Below are 18,533 nucleotides of genomic sequence, written 5' to 3' on the forward strand. Positions count from 1 at the left end.
TCTTCTTCTCAGATTTCACTTATGAGTATGTTCAGAGAGAGGCACTTCAGACCCCTCTTATTTTCAAAGCCAAAGATGGACTGGGAATCAGGTGAGACATGAGTCAAATATGATGACCTGTGACCAATACAATCAATTAGTTTTTACACTACTGCTACTCACTGTTTATTATCTATGCATAGTCACTTTACCCCTATCTGCATGTACAAAATAACTTGACTAACCTGGACCTCCGCACATTGACTCTTACAGTTACTTTTTACTTTAGTTTATTTAGTAAATATTTTCTTAACTCTTTCTTGAACTGCGTTGTTGGTTAGGGGCTTGTAAGTAAGCATTTCACAGTAAGGTCTACACCTGTTGTATTTGGAGCATGTGACAAATATAATTTGATTTGATCATGTTTATCCTATTACATGCTCTTTTTCTGCCTTGGTTAAATATTGGGCTTTATGAAATGGTTTGACGTTAATATGCTTATCTTGACTATATTCTTTAAAAAAACAAAAACAGAATGCCAGACCCGGAGTTCACCGTCAGTGAGATTAAAGGTTTGGTTGGTAAGTCTATCTGTTTTTAAATAGCAGGCAAAAAAAGTTGCTAAATGCTTCCTTTCCCTCCATCAATTCTTATCTTAGTCAGCAGTGCTGATGTACTCCACAATACCCTGCATTTCTTGATGAATGAAAAGCATGCTACTGGAAAAGGTGTTATGTCAAAAAAGTATGTGGGTGTTGATGTAAACTTCTATAAGCCTGTAATGCAAAAATGAGATGATTCACTGTACCAAGACAATTTCTATACATTTGCATTACAGACAAAATAGATATAGGCCTAGTCATATAGATTCTATATTTTAATCAGACTGACATCAGTTAAATGGCACTTTTTACTTAGGCTAAATGACCACTTATTAGATCTCGGCAGGGTTCTTCAGTGCGACGATGTTACTCGCATAAGCGCTTAAATATTTTTCTGTGCGCCCTAGAATTTTAATTAAGGACTACCAGTGCCCAGACAAATGTAGCATTCTAGCTTTACTACCTCAAAGATTTTTAATTGTGCCCCTACATTTCTTTGTAAGTGCCTACATTTTCAACTTAGTGCACACATATTTGGTATTTTATTAGGATCCCCATTAGCTGTTGCAAAAGCAGCAGCTATTCCTCCTGGGGTTCACACAAAACATGAAACATAAATACAGAATTACAAAATACAGAACATCATTAGACAAGAACAGCTCAAGGACAGCTACATACATTAGTTTATTTGCCCGGCGTAGGCTAGCCCTGCTCATGTCAGATGATGAAAGTGTTCAGGACAGGGTGTACTTTTTTAAAATTATGGTACATAATGTATGTGTGCTGTGGTTCAGCAACTCCACCTGTTGGTAAAGGTTATGAACAAAGCGCATACAAATTGTACAGTTGTACCCAGGTTTACCGTAAGACTGCTGTGTTGGTGTTTGCAGGTAGCCGTCGTGCCGTTGATGTGATGGATGTGAGCACCCAGAAAGGCTCTGAGATGAGCATGGCCCAGTTTGTCCGCTACTATGAGACGCCTGAGGAAGAGAGGGACAAACTCTTCAATGTTATCAGCCTAGAGTTCAGCCACACCAAACTGGAGAACCTCATCAAGAGGCCCACTGTGGTGAGATGACGCTGGCAGTTTTTATTTCATTGGTTCATTATGAACGAGAGCAAATTTGATAGTGAATGCCAGCCAACTGTCAACTCTCTTATAGGTGGATTTAGTGGACTGGGTGGACAACATGTGGCCCCTAAAACTGAAACGAAGACAAACCGAAGCCACTAATGTCATCTCAGAGATGAAGTACCCCAAAGTACAGAAGTAAGTATTTTAGAAATGTCCTTAGTTATTGCATAGTATTTGCCATGCAATGTCAGAAAGTTTCTTTGGATGTTTTAACCTGTTTGCAAAACGTAGTGGATTGTACCTAACAGGAAAATGCTCAAGCACAGGGCAAATTTTATTTTTAAAAGCTGCTTTGCTGGGAGGAAATATTAGCCTACTCCTCCTCCCTTTTCCAAAGTCCCTCTGCCCGCTGCGCACTGCTGTTGTTCACTTCCTCTTATGGCTCTAGATGGTTGCTAGGCAGCGGGGCTCTTTCATGGTGGAGGGCGGTTCTTCACAGGGTGCAGAAGTGACTAGATCCTCCTCAGCCAATCAGTTGCCAGCATTAGGGCATAACCCGCACTCCAGAGCCAATTGTGCCCTCCCTTTCATCCTCATTCTTCCCCTCTCTCACACTCTATCTTGCTCTCTCTCTTTCACTATAATATTCTCTCTCCTCCCAGTTTCTCACTCTTTCTCTTTACTAAATGGAGCCCTCCGCAGATGGAGAGGCAGGGAAATAAAAGCCAGAAATAAAAGCTATAGCAGTTCTCTCCTGTCCGGTCGGTGAAAAGCGCGTGGGGGGGGTCCTGGTCCTCAGAGAGAGAGGAATAGCTATCGGGTACGTCTCTGTCTTTCATTGGGGGAAAGCTACTGGGGTTTAGAGATGTCGGGAGTACTCTACCATGTCATTTGACTTCGATTTATTTACCCCCTCTTTAATGGAGACGCTTATGGGGTGCTGAGATTGATTGTGAGTGGTGTTTGTAGTGGGATGTTGGGCTCTTAGCCCAGGGTCTGGTCACTCTGTCCATAGGGGAAACTGCTGTGCAGCCAATAGGATGGGGATCTATGTGTGTGATTATGTTGTGTCTCACAGGTTCAGCAGATGGGCCCTCAGTTTATGATAATTGCAACAGACGTGGGTGAAGATAGTTCTATCATAAACATCTGTGAATGTGTAGGAGGCCTATCTATATGTGCTTCTTTGAAAATGATTTGTCTTAGTTTGCAAGTATGGTATTCATAATATAAAGAGAGTGAATGTGAAGTATGTAAGCCATACAGTATTATGCGTCTCTACATGTTCCGTTGAGTGTAGGTGATATTTGTGTCTAGTTATACAAAAGGTGGTCTAATCCTGGACACTGATTGTTTAAAACCGCATTCCAACTGGTGTCTATTCAACAAGTTACCACCGGCTAAAGCTATGACGTTGAAATGCATATTTACTCTGATCCATCTCACTGCGCAATTCACTGTCTCATCAACCCAGCCAGGCAATTTATAAACTTGATCTCCACTATAAAAAGCATCTAGACATTATATCCCATTTTTTTTAGACAAGCAGTTGGTTTTCCACAGCTGAGATTTGTATAAACCTCTGACATTTGCAACATTATTTCAATATTGAAATTCTTTCTCCACCTGTCCCATAGTAATGAATGTGTCGGGACGAGACAGACCACTTTTCTCAGCCAGTTAAATTCATGAATCAGCTGGCATCATTTTTATGGATATATACAAAGAAATGTCAAGAAAACAGGTAATGTCAGAAAACAGGTAAAACAAAACGAAATGCAGCTTGTTTGCAGTCTTTCCAGCTTCAGTTTGTTGTGATTGTGTTAGCTGTGTCGTTGGCTAGCTCCTCTGAACAACAGTGTCCTGACGAGAGAACACATTCTCTATGCCAGGCGAAATCGCGCCCCATTAGCTCATTGTTATGGATGTATCCAAATAAATGTCACTAGAAAACAGCTTAAACAAACGCAAATGCCGCTACTTTGCTGTTATTCTGGCTGCACTGTTTGACGTGACTGTAATTTAGCCATAACTGGCTAGCAAGCAAGCAAGGAATAAGAACGTTGCCAGCCAGTATGGTAATGGAACATTTAGAATGAGTGACTGGGTCGCGTCCATAGATAGAGAACAGAAATGACGGATGGGTCACATCTCTTGCAACCGAACCGATAGAACGAATGACCAGTCGGCTTGGCTGGCAACCTTAGATTTGTGTTGGGACTATATCTTGTGGAAGGATGAAATAGTATGAATAAATTATTATTATTTTTTTTTTATGAAAACATGTCAATCATTATTTGAATATGTTGGTAACCCTTTGTATAAAAATGATAATGCCCACGATGCCAGTGTTTGGAGGATATATTGGCACGGTTTGCCGGCCCTCTACGACACTCGTGGCAATATAACCTCCAAACACCGGCTTCTTGGGCATTATCACTTAAATGGATGAGGTGTCCTTCTCTCTGAGTATTTATGTGCTTAAACTGGCAGTTTCACCCATTACCTCAGTCAAGGTCATACTCCTGTAAACCCTTTCCTCAGGTCTCTCTGTGGGAGGGAGCAGATACACTGCTGTAGGATGGATGACAAGCCTGTATCTTTCTGACTAGCGTCAGACAGTAGGAGCCAGCGGAGGCTGGAGAACTATATCTTAGCCCCCGACTTATGTAATAGACCAAATTAAATATGTATGGCTGAAATTAGCCGCGTTGACAGGATGGGAAGTGGTCTGTATTTTATGAGCTCTTGCAACTGACTGGATCAGAGGAGGCAAACAAGCTTGTATTGATCAACTGGTGTTATGGAGGCTCCCTGGTGGACTCGTGCTGCCAAGAGAGGTCATTTGTCCTACAACAGGAACAATGGGTTGTGTCGATCAGTGTTTGGTATAGATTTGGTGTATTGTTTGTTCATCATTCATGATGGATGTCCCATGGCTTGAATAGTGGAATTACAACCCTGTGAAAGGCTTTGAATTAGAAATGTCATAACCTTTTTCATCAAATACTCAGTGTATGTATGGACCTGTAGCTAGAATTTTTGTTGTTGCCTGATTTACTGTAGGGTATAGATCTGAGAAACCTGGCGAGTAGAATACCCGTGCTGACTTTAAAATGATACCAGGAGAATGGATGCACCATTGTGCAATAGCCTACATACACATCAAACCATCTTACAACAATCATGAATGTGGCTTTAACCATAATTTGCATAGTTTTCCCTATATAAATTTAGCAGCTGCGGCCTGCTGCTAGAATGTTTGATTCACTCCGCTGCATAAGAACACTACATAAGCCTCGGCAAAATGTGTAGAATTGCAGGAAATGAGCTTAAAACGTTAACATTTTCTCCCCTCCGAAGGCAAAATTTGCAGGAAGTCTCTGCGGCCAAGAGAACAGCATTTAAAAATGTTCCTTTAGAGACTGCGCCATTGGCCACGGCCACAGATCTCTAAGCAGATTTCAGTCAAAACTGTAACTCGGCCACTAAGGAACATTGACTGTCTTGGTAAGCAATTCCAGTAGATTTGGCCTTGTGTTTTAGGTTATTGTCTTGCTGGAAGGTGAATTAATCTCCCAGTGTTTGGTGGAATGCAGACTGAACCAGGTTTTCCTTTTGCCTGCGTTTAGCTCCATTTCTTTTTTTATCCTGAAAAACTCCCCAGTCCTTAATGATTACAAGCATACCCATAACATGATGCAGCCACTACTGTGCTTGAAAATATGGAGAGTAGTACTCCATAATGTGTTGTATTGGATCTGTCCCAAACATAAGACTTCATATTCAGGGCAAAACTTTTGCAGTTGTACTTTAGTGCCTTCTTGCAAACAGGATGCATGCTTTGTAATATTTTCATTCTGTACAGGCTTCCTTTTCACTCTGTCAATTAGTTTAGTATTGTGGAGTAATTACAATGTTGTTGATCCATCCTCAGTTTTCTCCTTTCACAGCCATTAAACTCTGTAACTGTTTTAAAGTCACCATTGTCGTCATGGTGAAACCCCTGAGCGGTTTCTTTCCTTTCCGGCAACTGAGTTAGGAAGGACGCTCGTATCTTTGTAGTGACTGGGTGTATTGATTAGAGGTTGACAGATTATGATTTTTCAACGCCGATACCGATTATTGGATGCCGATTAATTGTCCGCTTATTATTATTTTTTAAACATTTATTTATTTGTAATAATGACAATTACAACAATACTGAATGACCACTTTTATTTTAACTTAATATAATACATCAATAAAATCAATTTAGCCTCAAATAAATAATGAAACATGTTCAATTTGGTTTAAATAATGCAAAAACAAAGTGTTGGAGAAGAAAGTAAAAGTGCAATATGTGCCATGTAAAAAAGCTAACGTTTAAGTTCCTTGCTCAGAACATGAGAACATATGAAAGCTGGTGGTTTCTTTTAAAATGAGTCTTCAATATTCCCAGGTAAGAAGTTTTAGGTTGTAGTTATTATAGGACTATTTCTCTCTATACCATTTTATATTTCATAATCCCTTGACTATTGGATGTTCTTATAGGCACTTTAGTATTGCCAGTGTAACAGTATAGCTTCTGTCCCTTTCCTCGCCCCTACCTGGGCTCGAACCAGGAACACATTGACAACAGCCAGTTACCCATCGCTCAACAAAAGCCACGGCCCTTGCAGAGCAAGGTGAACAACTACTTCAAGGTCTCAGAGCGAGTTACGTCACTGATTGAAACGCTATTAGCACACACCCCGCTAACTAGCTAGCCATTTCACATCGGTTACACCAGCCTAATCTCGGGAGTTGATTGGCTTGAAGTCATAAACAGCTCAATGCTTGGAGCACAGGGAAGAGCTGCTGGCAAATGCACGAATGTGCTGTTTGAATGAATGCTTACGAGCCTGCTGCTGCCTACCACTGCTCAGTCAGACTGCTCTATCAAATATCAAATCATAGACTTAATTATAATATAATAACACCCAGAAATGCAAGCCTTATGTCATTAATATGGTAAAATCTGGAAACGATCATTTTGAAAACAAAACATTTATTCTTTCAGTGAAATACGGAACCGTTCCATATTTTATCTAACGGGTGGCATCCATAAGTCTAAATATTCCTGTTACATTGCACAACCTATAATGTTATGTCATAATTACGTAAAATTCTGGCAAATTAGTTCTCAACGAGCCAGGCGACCCAAACTGTTGCATATTCCCTGACTCTGCGTGCAATAAACGCAAGAGAAGTGACACAATTTCCCTAGTTTAATATTGCCTGCTAACCTGGATTTCTTTTAACTAAATATGCAGGTTTAAAAAAATATACCTTGTGTGTATTGATTTTAAGAAAGGCATTGATGTTTATGGTTAGGTACATTCGTGCAACGATTGGGCTTTTTTTTGCAAATGCGCTGTTATTAAGTCATCCCCCGTTTGGCTAAGTTGGTCTTCACACAGTTCGCAACGAGCCAGACGGCCCAAACTGCTGCATATAGCCTGACTGTTGCACGGAACGCAAGAGAAGTGACACAATTTCCCTAGTTAAAAGAAATTCATGTTAGCAGGTAATATTAACTAAATATGCAGGTAAAGGCGTTGATATTCATGGTTAGGTACACATTGGTGCAACGACAGTGTTTCTTTTCACGAATGCACTTGTTAAATAACCATTTGGTGAAGTAGGCTATGATTCAATGATAAATTAACAGGCACCGCATCGATTATATGCAACGCAGGACAAGCTAGATAAACTAGTAATATCATCAACCATGTGTAGTTAACTAGTGATTATGTGAAGATTGATTGTTTTTATAAGGTATGTTTAATGCTAGCTAGCACCTGACCTTGGCTCCTTGCGGCACTCGCATAACAGGTAGTCAGCTTGCCACTCAGTCTCCTCGTGGAGTGCAATGTAATCGGCCGTGATCGGTGTCCAAAAATGGCGATTACCGATTGTTATGAAAACTTGAAATCGGCCCTAATTAATCGGCCATTCCGATTAATCGGTCGACCTCTAGTATTGATACACCATCCAAAGTATAATTAATAACTTCATCATGCTCAAAGGGATATTCAACGTCTGCTTTAAAAATTTAAAAAAAGATCTACCAATAGGTGCCCTTCTTTGCGAGGGCCCTTCTCTGGTCTTTGTGGTTGAATCTGTGTTTGAAATTTACTGCTCGACTGAGGGACCTTACAGATAATTGTCCATGCAACTTATATTACTTGCTAAGCAACATATTTACTCTTGAACTTTAGGCTTACCATAAGAAAGGAGTTGAATACTTATGGACTCGACATGTCATCTTTTCTTTCTTAATTAATTAGTAAAAACTGCAAATAACCATCCACTTTGACATTATGGGGTATTGTGTGTGTGTGTCCACACATTTGTGGTTATTGATTGATATTGGTAGATGTAGAAGATTTCAACCAGGTATTGGGGCTGTTCCAAATTGGTTGAACTGCTTGTTTTGAAGGAATAAATAGACATTTTCGGCCAAATAGCTTCCATACTCAAGCTCCGTTTCATGTACTGGAATGTTGCAATGCTACACTTTCTGGATAGTTTCTGGGGTAAGAACAGTGAACAAAAGTTTGCTCACTGAGCGCTTCTTTGACAAAGTTGGTGACCATACTGCACATGTTTTATTTACCCATTTCTGTTCATGATGTTCATTCAGCTCAGTATCTAACCCACGGTCTGATCCCTCAGGTTCATCATAACTATGATAGATGCAGGGTCTCATCAACCATCCCTCTCATCCCTCCTCTGTAGGTACTGTTTGATGAGCGTGAAGGGCTGCTATACTGACTTCCACATTGATTTCGGGGGCACGTCTGTGTGGTATCACGTTTTCAAGGGAGGGAAGGTAAGTTAATTTATTTGTATTATTATTTGTATTCGTTTTTCTTTCACAGTATGTGGATAACAGCAGTGCATCCACCTGAGGCTCTGATGTACCCTCCCCCAATGCCGGTACTGTAAATGTATCAGATTTCTGCAGAGGCGCTACAAACGAACCTGCCCCCTGTTTTTCTTAGCGACGGCTGCAGAAATCACAGGACTGTTGCTAGGTAGTCCGTTGAGGGATCTCATTATATAAACGTGCAAATTTCAAGCTAGAGGAAGAGAAATGTTGCGGTAGGATAGTCAAATCTAAGAAATGTCCCGGCTTCTCTAGTATAAGATGTAACATTGAGTGCTGTGAACATAGAAATATCACCCTTGTTTTAGATGACTACCAAAGCTACATTCACAGCTTTTCATACCCTGTCCTGTCCCCAGGTGTTCTGGCTGGTGCCTCCGACGCCTCATAACCTTGCCCTGTATGAGGACTGGGTTCTGTCAGGCAAGCAGAGTGACATCTTCCTGGGAGACCGTGCAGATGGCTGCCAGAGGGTGGAGCTGAAACAGGGCTACACCTTCTTCATCCCCTCTGGTGAACTGCCTAGCATTTAATTTTGATGTATTCCTATCATATTGACGTTAATATTATTGTAGCAAACCATACATTACATGCTCTGCTTTATTCAAGCATGTGTTTGAGGACATGTTTGGGCATGCTATCTGTTTTGAGTGGGTCAGCCGGTTCTCATGATGTTTGGCTGGCTGTCCTGTTTCAGGCTGGATTCATGCAGTCTACACCCCTGAGGACACGCTGGTGTTTGGAGGCAACATTCTGCACAGCTTTAACATTCCCATGCAACTCTCCATCTATGAGATAGAGAATAGGACTAAGGTAGGCTGTCATACAGGTGTCCCACTACTGACGCTTCACTCCACCTATGACCATTAGTTAAACTAAACTGTGTCTCTACAATGAAGATGGATGAGGAAACAGCCTCACCTCATACAAACAAGTCAAGGTCACTTAGTTTGCTGCGTCAATGAGTGTGAGAATGTCAAACCAACCTTGTGATGTCATCAGAGTGCGCAGCTGAACACTATGCTGGAAACACTCAATTTGTTATTTTTTATTAAAACATAACTAATATTCGTTAAATATAAATACCAAACTTGTTTTTGCGTGGATTCCGTGACGTGGTTAGCTTTTAACAGCTAGGACCGCTATTTCTTGTCCCAGAAATTCTGCTTAGCAGACAGGTTGAAGCCTGCTTGACAGAGCCGCTAAGCTGCTTGCCACCAAGCTAACGAAGTTAGTCCCAGATGAGTTTTGCAATGGAGCCCTCTTTGTCTGGAGAAATAATTGTAGTGTTCCAGTGCTGTAGGAGCTGTGTCTACTACGCTTCAGGACAAACCGGATCACTCAGAGTTCCAATGCGGCAATTGTTTGCTTGCCGGGGATTATAGGCTTGAGGTGGCTTCCTTGATCACGCAGGTTGCCAGCCTACCTAAGAAACTGGTTAAAACGCAGAGTGGAATGTTTACCTTTTCTACGCCAGTGGCTGGACGGTGTACTCGCCTGTTGGCTGCATCTCCGCCTTGTCTTTTGTCATTATCCGACTGGCCTGTGTTGCCTGGAGCTCCCCCATCTGATAGCAGAGTCGAATGGGGCACAGCAAGAGGAGCAAGGCAATCAAAGATGGTCGCATGTCATGAGCCGTGGAAGGCAAAGACAGCGGCCTCCCGCAAAGCAGTCTACACTCCCAACGATAGGCCCGGAGCAGATACAAACAACAAATAGTTTTGGCGTCCTGGAGCCTGATCTTCCTGCACCTTGGTCGCAGGGGGTACCTATGTCTGCGGCCGCAGTGCCTACTCCTACGATTTCAAAGTTGACATCGGCAACCTTCCGTCCCTGCTCTGGATCGAACGGGGATTCTCCATATGTCGGAGGCCTGTGCCGGGAGCAACGGGCTCAAGTTATCCTACCTCTCGCCCGCCCATAAAGTGTTCTCCGAGGCATGGGAGTGGGTGGGTGTCCTCGTCCTTCTCGCCAGCCGTGATTTTGTGCTGCTCCGTGGTAAGAAATGTGAATGTTTTTGCACCAGGAACAATGTCCTATCCCAGAGCTTGAGTAAATTACATTACTTAACTGCTACCGAATGTACTACTTCAGGACATGGAAATCGATTCTATCGTAGTTCATGTGGGTTTTAATAACATTATGAAGGGCAACTCTGAACTGTTGAAACTGGATTTTAACGAGGTCATTGACTCTCTGCTAGACGCTAATTAAATACCCATCATATTTGGCTCTGTGCCCTCTGAATAGTGGCATTGAATGCTTTTGCAGGATTCTTTCTCTTCACAACTGGCTACATGATTATTGCAGCTCAATTGGTGTAACTTTTTGTTGACAATTTCAATAACTTTTTGGAAACAAAACACATTTTATAAGGAGGATGTGATCCACCCTAATCATTTGGGTTCCTGGATCCTTTTACAACATTAAGGCTGCATTGAGACAATGACTTATCAATGACTCAAGCCCAGCTCAGCTAATCCCTACCATTGTGATGCTGAGTTGTCATAATTCTTCAGCAAATGTACATTATACCAGGAGAGTTGGTAGACACAATGTAAGTAACCTGATGTTCTGAAAGAACTGCAAAATCTGGATCCCTACAAATGAGCTGGGCTAGACGATCTGGACCCTCTCTTTCTAAAATTATCCTCCAAAATTGTTGCAACCCCTGCTACTAGCCTATTCAACCTCTCTTTCGTATCGTCTGAGATCCCCAAAGATTGAAAGCTGCCGCGGTCATCCCCCTCTTCAAAGGGGGAGACTCTAGACCCAAACCTATATCCATCCTGCCCTGCCTTTCTAAAATCTTCGAAAGCCAAGTTAATAAACAGATCACCGACCATTTTGAATCCCACCGTACTTTTTCCACTATGCAATCTGGTTTCCGAGCTGGTCATGGGTGCACCTCAGCCACGCTCAAGGTCCTAAACGATATCATAACCGCCATCGATAAAAGACAGTACTGTGCAGCTGTCTTCATCGACCTGGCCAAGGCTTTCGACTCTGTCAATCACAGCGTTCTTATCGGCAGACTCAACAGCATTGGCTTCTCAAATGACTGCCTCGCCTGGTTCACCAACTACTTCTCAGATAGAGTTCAGTGTGTCAAATCGGAGGGTCTGTTGTCCGAACCTCTGGCAGTCTCTATGGGGGTGCCACAGGGTTAAATTCTTGGGACGACTCTTTTCTCTTTATACATCAATGATGTCACTCTTGCTGCTGGTGATTCTCTGATCCACCTCTATGCAGACGACACCATTCTGTATACATCTGGCCCTTCTTTGAACACTGTGCTAACAAACCTCCAAACAAGCTTCAACGCCATACAACACTCCTTCCGTGGCCTCCAACTGCTTTTAAATGCTAGTAAAACTAAGTGCACGCTCTTCAACCGATCGCTGCCCGCACCTGCCCGCCCGACTAGCATCACTACTCTGGACGGTTCTGACCCAGAATATGTGGACAACACCTAGGTGTCTGGTTAGAATGTAAACTCTCCTTCCAGACCCACATTAAGCATCTCCAATACAAAATGTAATCTAGTATCAGCATCCTATTTCGCAACAAAGCCTCCTTCACTCATGCTGCCAAACTTGCCCTCAAAAAACGGACTATCCTACCTTTCCTTGACTTTGGCTATGTCATTTACAAAATAGCCTCCAACACTTTACTAAGCAAACTGGATGTAGTCTATCACATTGCCATCCGTTTTATCACCAAAGCCCCATATACTACCCACCACTGTGACCTGTATGCTCTCGTTGGCTGGCCCTCGCTACATATCTGTCGCCAAACCCACTGGCTCCAGGTGATCTATAAGTCTTTGCTAGGTAAAGCCCCGCCTCAGCTCACTGGTCACCATAGCAACATCCATCCATAGCACGCGCTCAAGCAAGTATATTTCACTGGTCATCCCCAAAGCCAACACTTCCTTTGGCCGCCTTTCCTTCCAGTTTTCTGCTGCTAATGGCATGAACGAATTGCAAGAAGCTGGAGACTTATATCTCCTTCACTAACTTTAAGCGTCAGCTGTCTGAGCAGCTTACCCATCACTGTACCTGTACACAGCCAATCTGTAAATAGCACATCCGACTACCTCATCCCCATATTATTACTTACCTTCTTGCTCTTTTGCACCCCAGTATCTTTACTTGCACATCATCATCCGCACATCTATCATTCCAGTATTTATGCAAAATTGTATTATTTTTTTTCGCTTCTAGGGCCTATTTATGGCCTACCTCCTTACTCTTCTACATTTGCACACACTGTACATAGATTTTTCTATTTGTCTTTTCTTTTGTGTTATTGTTTATTGTTTGTGTTATTGTTATCCATTGTTTATGTGTAACTCTGTGTTGTTGTTTTTGTCGCACTGCTTTGCTTTATCTTGGCCAGGTCGCAGTTGTAAATGAGAACTTGTTCTCAACTGGCCTACCTGGTTAAATAAAGGTGAAATAATTCATTCAAAAACAGCGTAATTTTGTCCCTCTAGCTGTCCTGAATGCCTCTGCTGATCCTTCAGCTATTGTGTGCAGTAATCATGTGCATATGAACCAGATATATACTGTTAGCACCGAGGTGGTGTTCCCTAGTAGGAAGTTCACTGTGTGCAGCTCACCATGCACACACATAAATAACATGAGCATATCTACTTCTGCTAAGGTTCACCGTAAAGCAATGAAAACAAGTTAGCATCCCAGAAAAAAAGTGCTCAAAATAGCCAACGTTAACATATTTTTCAACCTCTCCCTGTCCGAGTCTGTAATACCAACATGTTTTAAACAGACCACCATAGTGCCTGTGCCCAAGAACACTAAGGTAACCTACCTAAATGACTACCCATAGCACTCACGTCTGAAGCCATGAAGGGCTTTGAAAGGCTGGTTATGGCTCACATCAACACCATTATCCCAGAAACCCTAGACCCACTCCAATTTGCATACTGCCTCAACAGATCCACAGATGATGCAATCTCTTTTGCACTCCACACTGCCCTTTCCCACCTGGACAAAAATAACAATGTGAGAATGTTATTCATTGACTACAGCTCAGTGCCCTCAAAGCTCATCAATAAGCTAAGGAACCTGGGACTAAACAGGTCACTCTGCAACTGAATTGTGGACTTCCTGATGGGCCGTCCCCAGGTGGTAAGGGTAGGTAACAACACATTCGCCATGCTGATCCTCAACACGGGCCTGTCGGGTGCGTGCTCAGTCCCCTCCTGTACTCCCTGTTCACTCATGACTGCACGGCCAGGCACGACTCCAACACCATCATTAAGTTTGCCGATGACACAGTGGTAGGCCTGATCAACAACGAGACAGCCTATGGGGAGGAGGTCAGAGACCTGGACGTGTGGTGCCAGGACAACAACCTCTCCCTCAACGTGATCAAGACAAAGGAGATGATTGTGGACTACAGGAAAAAGAGGACCGAGCACACCCCCATTCTCATCGACGGGGCTGCAGTGGAACAGGTTGAGAGCTTCAAGTTCCTTGGTGTCCACATCATTAACCTGTTGAGTGTAGGGAGCAGTATTTTGATGTTTGGATGAAAAACGTGCCTAAATGAAACTGCCTATTTCTCAGGCCCAGACTCTAGAATATAAATGTCAGATTAGGATAGAAAACACTGAAGTTTCCAAAACTGTCAAAATATTGTCTGAGTATAACAGAACTGATATTGCAGGCGAAAACCTGAGGAAAACCCAACCCAGAAGTGCTGTTTTTCCTGAAAGCTCTCTGTTCCATTGCCTGCCTTCAATCCATTTAAAGGGATATCAACCAGATTCCTTTTCCTATGGCTTCCACATGTTGTGAACAGTCTTTAGACGACATAGTTTCAGGCTTTTATTTTGAAAAATGAGCGAGAAAGATCACATCGCGTCATTGGATGGCTGGGTGCCAGCAGCGTTTTTTTATGCGCTGCTGGCACAGCTATCGTCCGGTTTAAATATTATCGATTAGGATTGATTATAAAAAACGTTTGACATGTTTCTACAAACTTTACAGATACTATTTGGAATTATCGTCTGCCCGGTCGTAACCGCTCGAGCCTGTGTATTTTTGAACATAATGCGCCAACCAAATGGAGGTATTTTGGATATAAAAATAATCTTTATGGAACAAAAGGAACATTTATTGTGTAACTGGGAGTCTCGTGAGTGCAAACATCCGAAGATCATCAAAGGTAAGTGGTTAATTTTATTGCTTTTCAGACTTTTGTGACCAATCTACTCGGCTGCTAGCTGTTTGTAATGTTTTGTCTGCTGAGAGAGATGTCCTTACATAAACGCTTGGTATGCTTTCGCCCAAAAGCTTTTTTGAAATCTGACATGCCAGGTGGATTAACAACAAGCTAAGCTGTGTTTTGCTATATTGCACTTGTGATTTCATGAAAATTAAATATTTTTTGTAATTTAATTTGAATTTGGCGCTCTGCAATTCAGCGAATGTTGACTAAAATGATCTCGTTAACGGGATGGGTGCATCAAGAAGTTAACTAACTAACATGGTCCAAGCACACCAACACAGTCTTAAAGAGGGCACAACAAAACCTATTCTCCCTCGGGAGACTGAAAAGATTTGGCATGGGTCCTCAGATCCTCAAAAGGTTCTTCAGCTGCACCATCGAGAGCATCCTGGCTGGTTGCATCACTCCTTGGTACGGAGTGATGCAACTGCTCGGCCTCCGACCGCAAGGAACTACAAACGGCCCAGTACATCACTGGGGCTAAGCTTCCTGCAATCCAGGACCTCTATACCAGGTGGTGTCAGAGGAAGGCCCTAAAAATTGTCAGACTCCAGCCACCTTAGTCGTAGACTGTTCTCTCTGGTACCGCACAACAAGCTGTACCTGGAGCGCCAAGTCTAGGTCCAAAAGGCTCCTTAACAGCTTCTACCCCCAAGCCATAAGACTCAAATTGCTACCCAGACAATTTGCATTGCCCCCCCCACCCCTCTTTTACACCACTGCTACTCTATGTTGTTATCATCTATGCATAGTCACTTTAATTACTCTACCTACAAGTACATATTACCCCTCTTTTACACCACTGCTACTCTATGTTGTTATCATCTATGCATAGTCACTTTAATTACTCTACCTACATGTACATATTACCTCAAATAACCGGTGCCCCTGCACATTGACTCTGTACCGGTACCCTCCCTGTATATAGTCTCGCTATTATTGTTTTACTGCTGCTCTTTAATTACTTGTTACTTTTATTTCTTATTCTTATCTATATTTAAAAAAAACTTCATTGTTGTTTAGGGGCTCTTAAGTAAGCATTTCATTGTACGGTCTACACCTGTTGTATTCGGCGCATGTGACTAATTCGATTTGATTTTATATGTAGCTTAAGAAACAAGGTTCATGAAATCAATAGTTTGCTTGTAACAGATGACATTCATATTCTGACTATTTCTGAAATCAGTTAGATAATACCTTTGATACAGTGGTAGCAATACAAGGTTAGAACATTTACAGAAATGCCAATGGTGGATGTGTTGCTGTTTTATATTCAGAACCACATTCCTGTAACGCTTAGAGAGGATCTCATGTTAAATACTGTTCAAGTAATATGTCTATAGGTTAATCTGCCTCACCTAAAGCCCATTATTGTGGGAAGCTGCTATAGACCACCAAGTGCTAACAGTCAGAATCTGGATAACGTGTAAAATGCTTGATAATGTATGTGATATCAACAGCGGTATATTTTCTGGGTGATTTAAATATTGACTGGCTTTCATCAAGCTGCCCACTCAAGAAAAAGCTTCAAACTGTAACCAGTGCCTGCAACCTGGTCCAGGTTATCAGTCAACCTACCAGGGTAGTTAAAAACAGCCCAGGAATGAACCCAGGAATGTATTGATCACAGCTTTGCTAACGCTGCAGAAATTAGCTTGAAAGCAGTATCCAGATCCATCGAATGTAGTGATCACAATATAGTTGCTATATCTAGGAAAACGAAAGTTTCAAAGGCTGGGCCTAATATAGTGTATAAGAGGTCATACAATATGTTTTTTAGTGATTCATATGTTGTTGATGTAAAGAATATTTGTTGGTCTGTGGTGTTTAATGAGGAGCAAACAAATGCTGCACTAAATCTCAGTGGAATGATGAGGAATTGAAAAAATGTATGGTTGAGGGATGGGGCAAAAGGAATGGCAAATAAGTCTGGCTGCACAACTGATTGGCAAACGTATTGAAAATTGAGGAATCATGTGACTAACTGAATAATAAAGAAGAAGAAACTACACTATGAAACAAAGATAAATGACAAAGAATGATAGTAAAAGGTCTTGGAGCACCTTAAATTACATTTTGGGAAAAAAGGCAAACTCGGCTCCATCATTCACTGAATCAGATTGGTCATTAATCACAAAACCGACTGATATTGCCAACTACTTTTAATGATTTTTTTCATTGGCAAGATTAGCAAACATAGGCATGACATGCCAGCAACAAAAGCTGACACTACACATCCAAGTATATCTTACCAAATTATGAAAGGTGAGAATTGTAATTTTGAATTCTGTAATGTATGTGTGTGGAAGAGGTTAAAAAATGATTGTTGTATATCAACAATGACAAGCCAATGGGTCTGACAATTGGATGGAATATTACTGAGGATAAAAGCAGACAATATTGCCACTCCTATTTGCTATGTCTTCAATTTAAGCCTACTAGAAAGTGTGTGCCCCCAGGCCTGGAGGGAAGTAAAAGTCATTCCTCTACCTAATAATAGTAAAGCACCCTTTACTGGCTCAAATAGCCAACCAATCAGCCGGTTGCCAACCCTTAGTAAACTTGTGGGAAAAAATTGTGTTCGACCAGATACAATGCTATTTTACAGTAAACAAATTGACAACAGACTTCCAGCACGCTTATAGGGAAGGACGTTCAACAAGCACAGCACTTACACAGCCAGAAGAGGACTGGCCACCCCTCGTAGCCTGGTTCCTTTCTACGTTTCTTTCTAGGTTCTGGCCTTTCTAGGTAGTTTTTCCTAGGGGTTTTAGGCTGGGTTTCTGTACAGCACTTTGTGACATCAGCTGATGTAAGACAGGGCTTTATAAATACATTTGATGGATTGATTACACAAATGACTTATGATTGGCTGAGAGAAATTGAGGATAAAAAAGATTGGGGGGGCTGTTTTGTTGAGACTTCAGTGCGGCTTTTGACATTATCGATCATATTCTTCTGCTGGGAAAACTTATGTGTTATGGCTTTACACCTACTGCTATATTGTGGATAGAGTCACTTGTCTAACAGAACTCAGAGGGTGTCCTTTAATGGAAGCCTCTCCAACATAATCTATGTAGAATCAGGAATTCCCCAGGGCAGTTGTCTAGGCCCCTTACTTATTTCAATCTTTACTAATGAATTGCCACTTGTCTATGTATGCGGATGACTTATCACTATACAAGTCAGCGACTGAAATGACTGCAACACTTTACGAAGGGCTGCAGTTAGTTTCAGAGTAGATGGCAAGGAATAAGTTAGTACTAAATATTTCTAAAACTGAAAGCATTGTATTTGGGGACAAATCATTCACTAAACAATTAAATCATCTAGTAAATAATGTGGAAATTGAGCAAGTTGACTAAACTGCTTGGAGTAACTCTGGATGTTAATTGTCATGGTCAAAACATATTGATACAACAGTAGCTAAGATGAGGAGAAGTCTGTCCACAATAAAGAGCTGCTCTACCTTCTTAACAGCACTATCAACAAGGCAGTTCCTACAGGCCCTAGTTGTTGCAACTGGGCTGCTGTTCAGTTGTGTGGTCAGGTGCCACAAAAATGGACTTAGGAAAATTGCAATTGGCTCTGAACAGGGTAGCACAGCTGGCACTTGGATGTACACAGAGAGCTAACATTAATAATATGTATGTCAATCTTTCCTGGCTCAAAGTGGAGGAGAGATTGACTTCATCACTACATGTAT

At 41.8% G+C, this 18,533-nt stretch overlaps 1 protein-coding gene across 8 annotated transcripts in view; it reads left to right on the forward strand.

Annotated features, from left to right (window-relative positions):
• The window catches only part of LOC112219441 (lysine-specific demethylase 2B), a 51,391-nt gene that overhangs the window by 2,156 nt on the left and 30,702 nt on the right, over window positions 1-18,533 (forward strand). For all 8 annotated transcript variants that reach the window (XM_042302213.1, XM_024380685.2, XM_024380680.2 and 5 more), the window contains 7 exons: window positions 13-91; window positions 514-560; window positions 1,472-1,650; window positions 1,745-1,851; window positions 8,419-8,512; window positions 8,929-9,082; window positions 9,267-9,382. In XM_042302213.1, coding sequence (XP_042158147.1) covers window positions 13-91; window positions 514-560; window positions 1,472-1,650; window positions 1,745-1,851; window positions 8,419-8,512; window positions 8,929-9,082; window positions 9,267-9,382 — 776 coding nt within the window. The remainder of the gene's footprint in view (window positions 1-12; window positions 92-513; window positions 561-1,471; window positions 1,651-1,744; window positions 1,852-8,418; window positions 8,513-8,928; window positions 9,083-9,266; window positions 9,383-18,533) is intronic.

This window comes from Oncorhynchus tshawytscha, linkage group LG20, assembly GCF_018296145.1.
Source record: "Oncorhynchus tshawytscha isolate Ot180627B linkage group LG20, Otsh_v2.0, whole genome shotgun sequence".
NCBI lineage: Eukaryota > Metazoa > Chordata > Actinopteri > Salmoniformes > Salmonidae > Oncorhynchus > Oncorhynchus tshawytscha.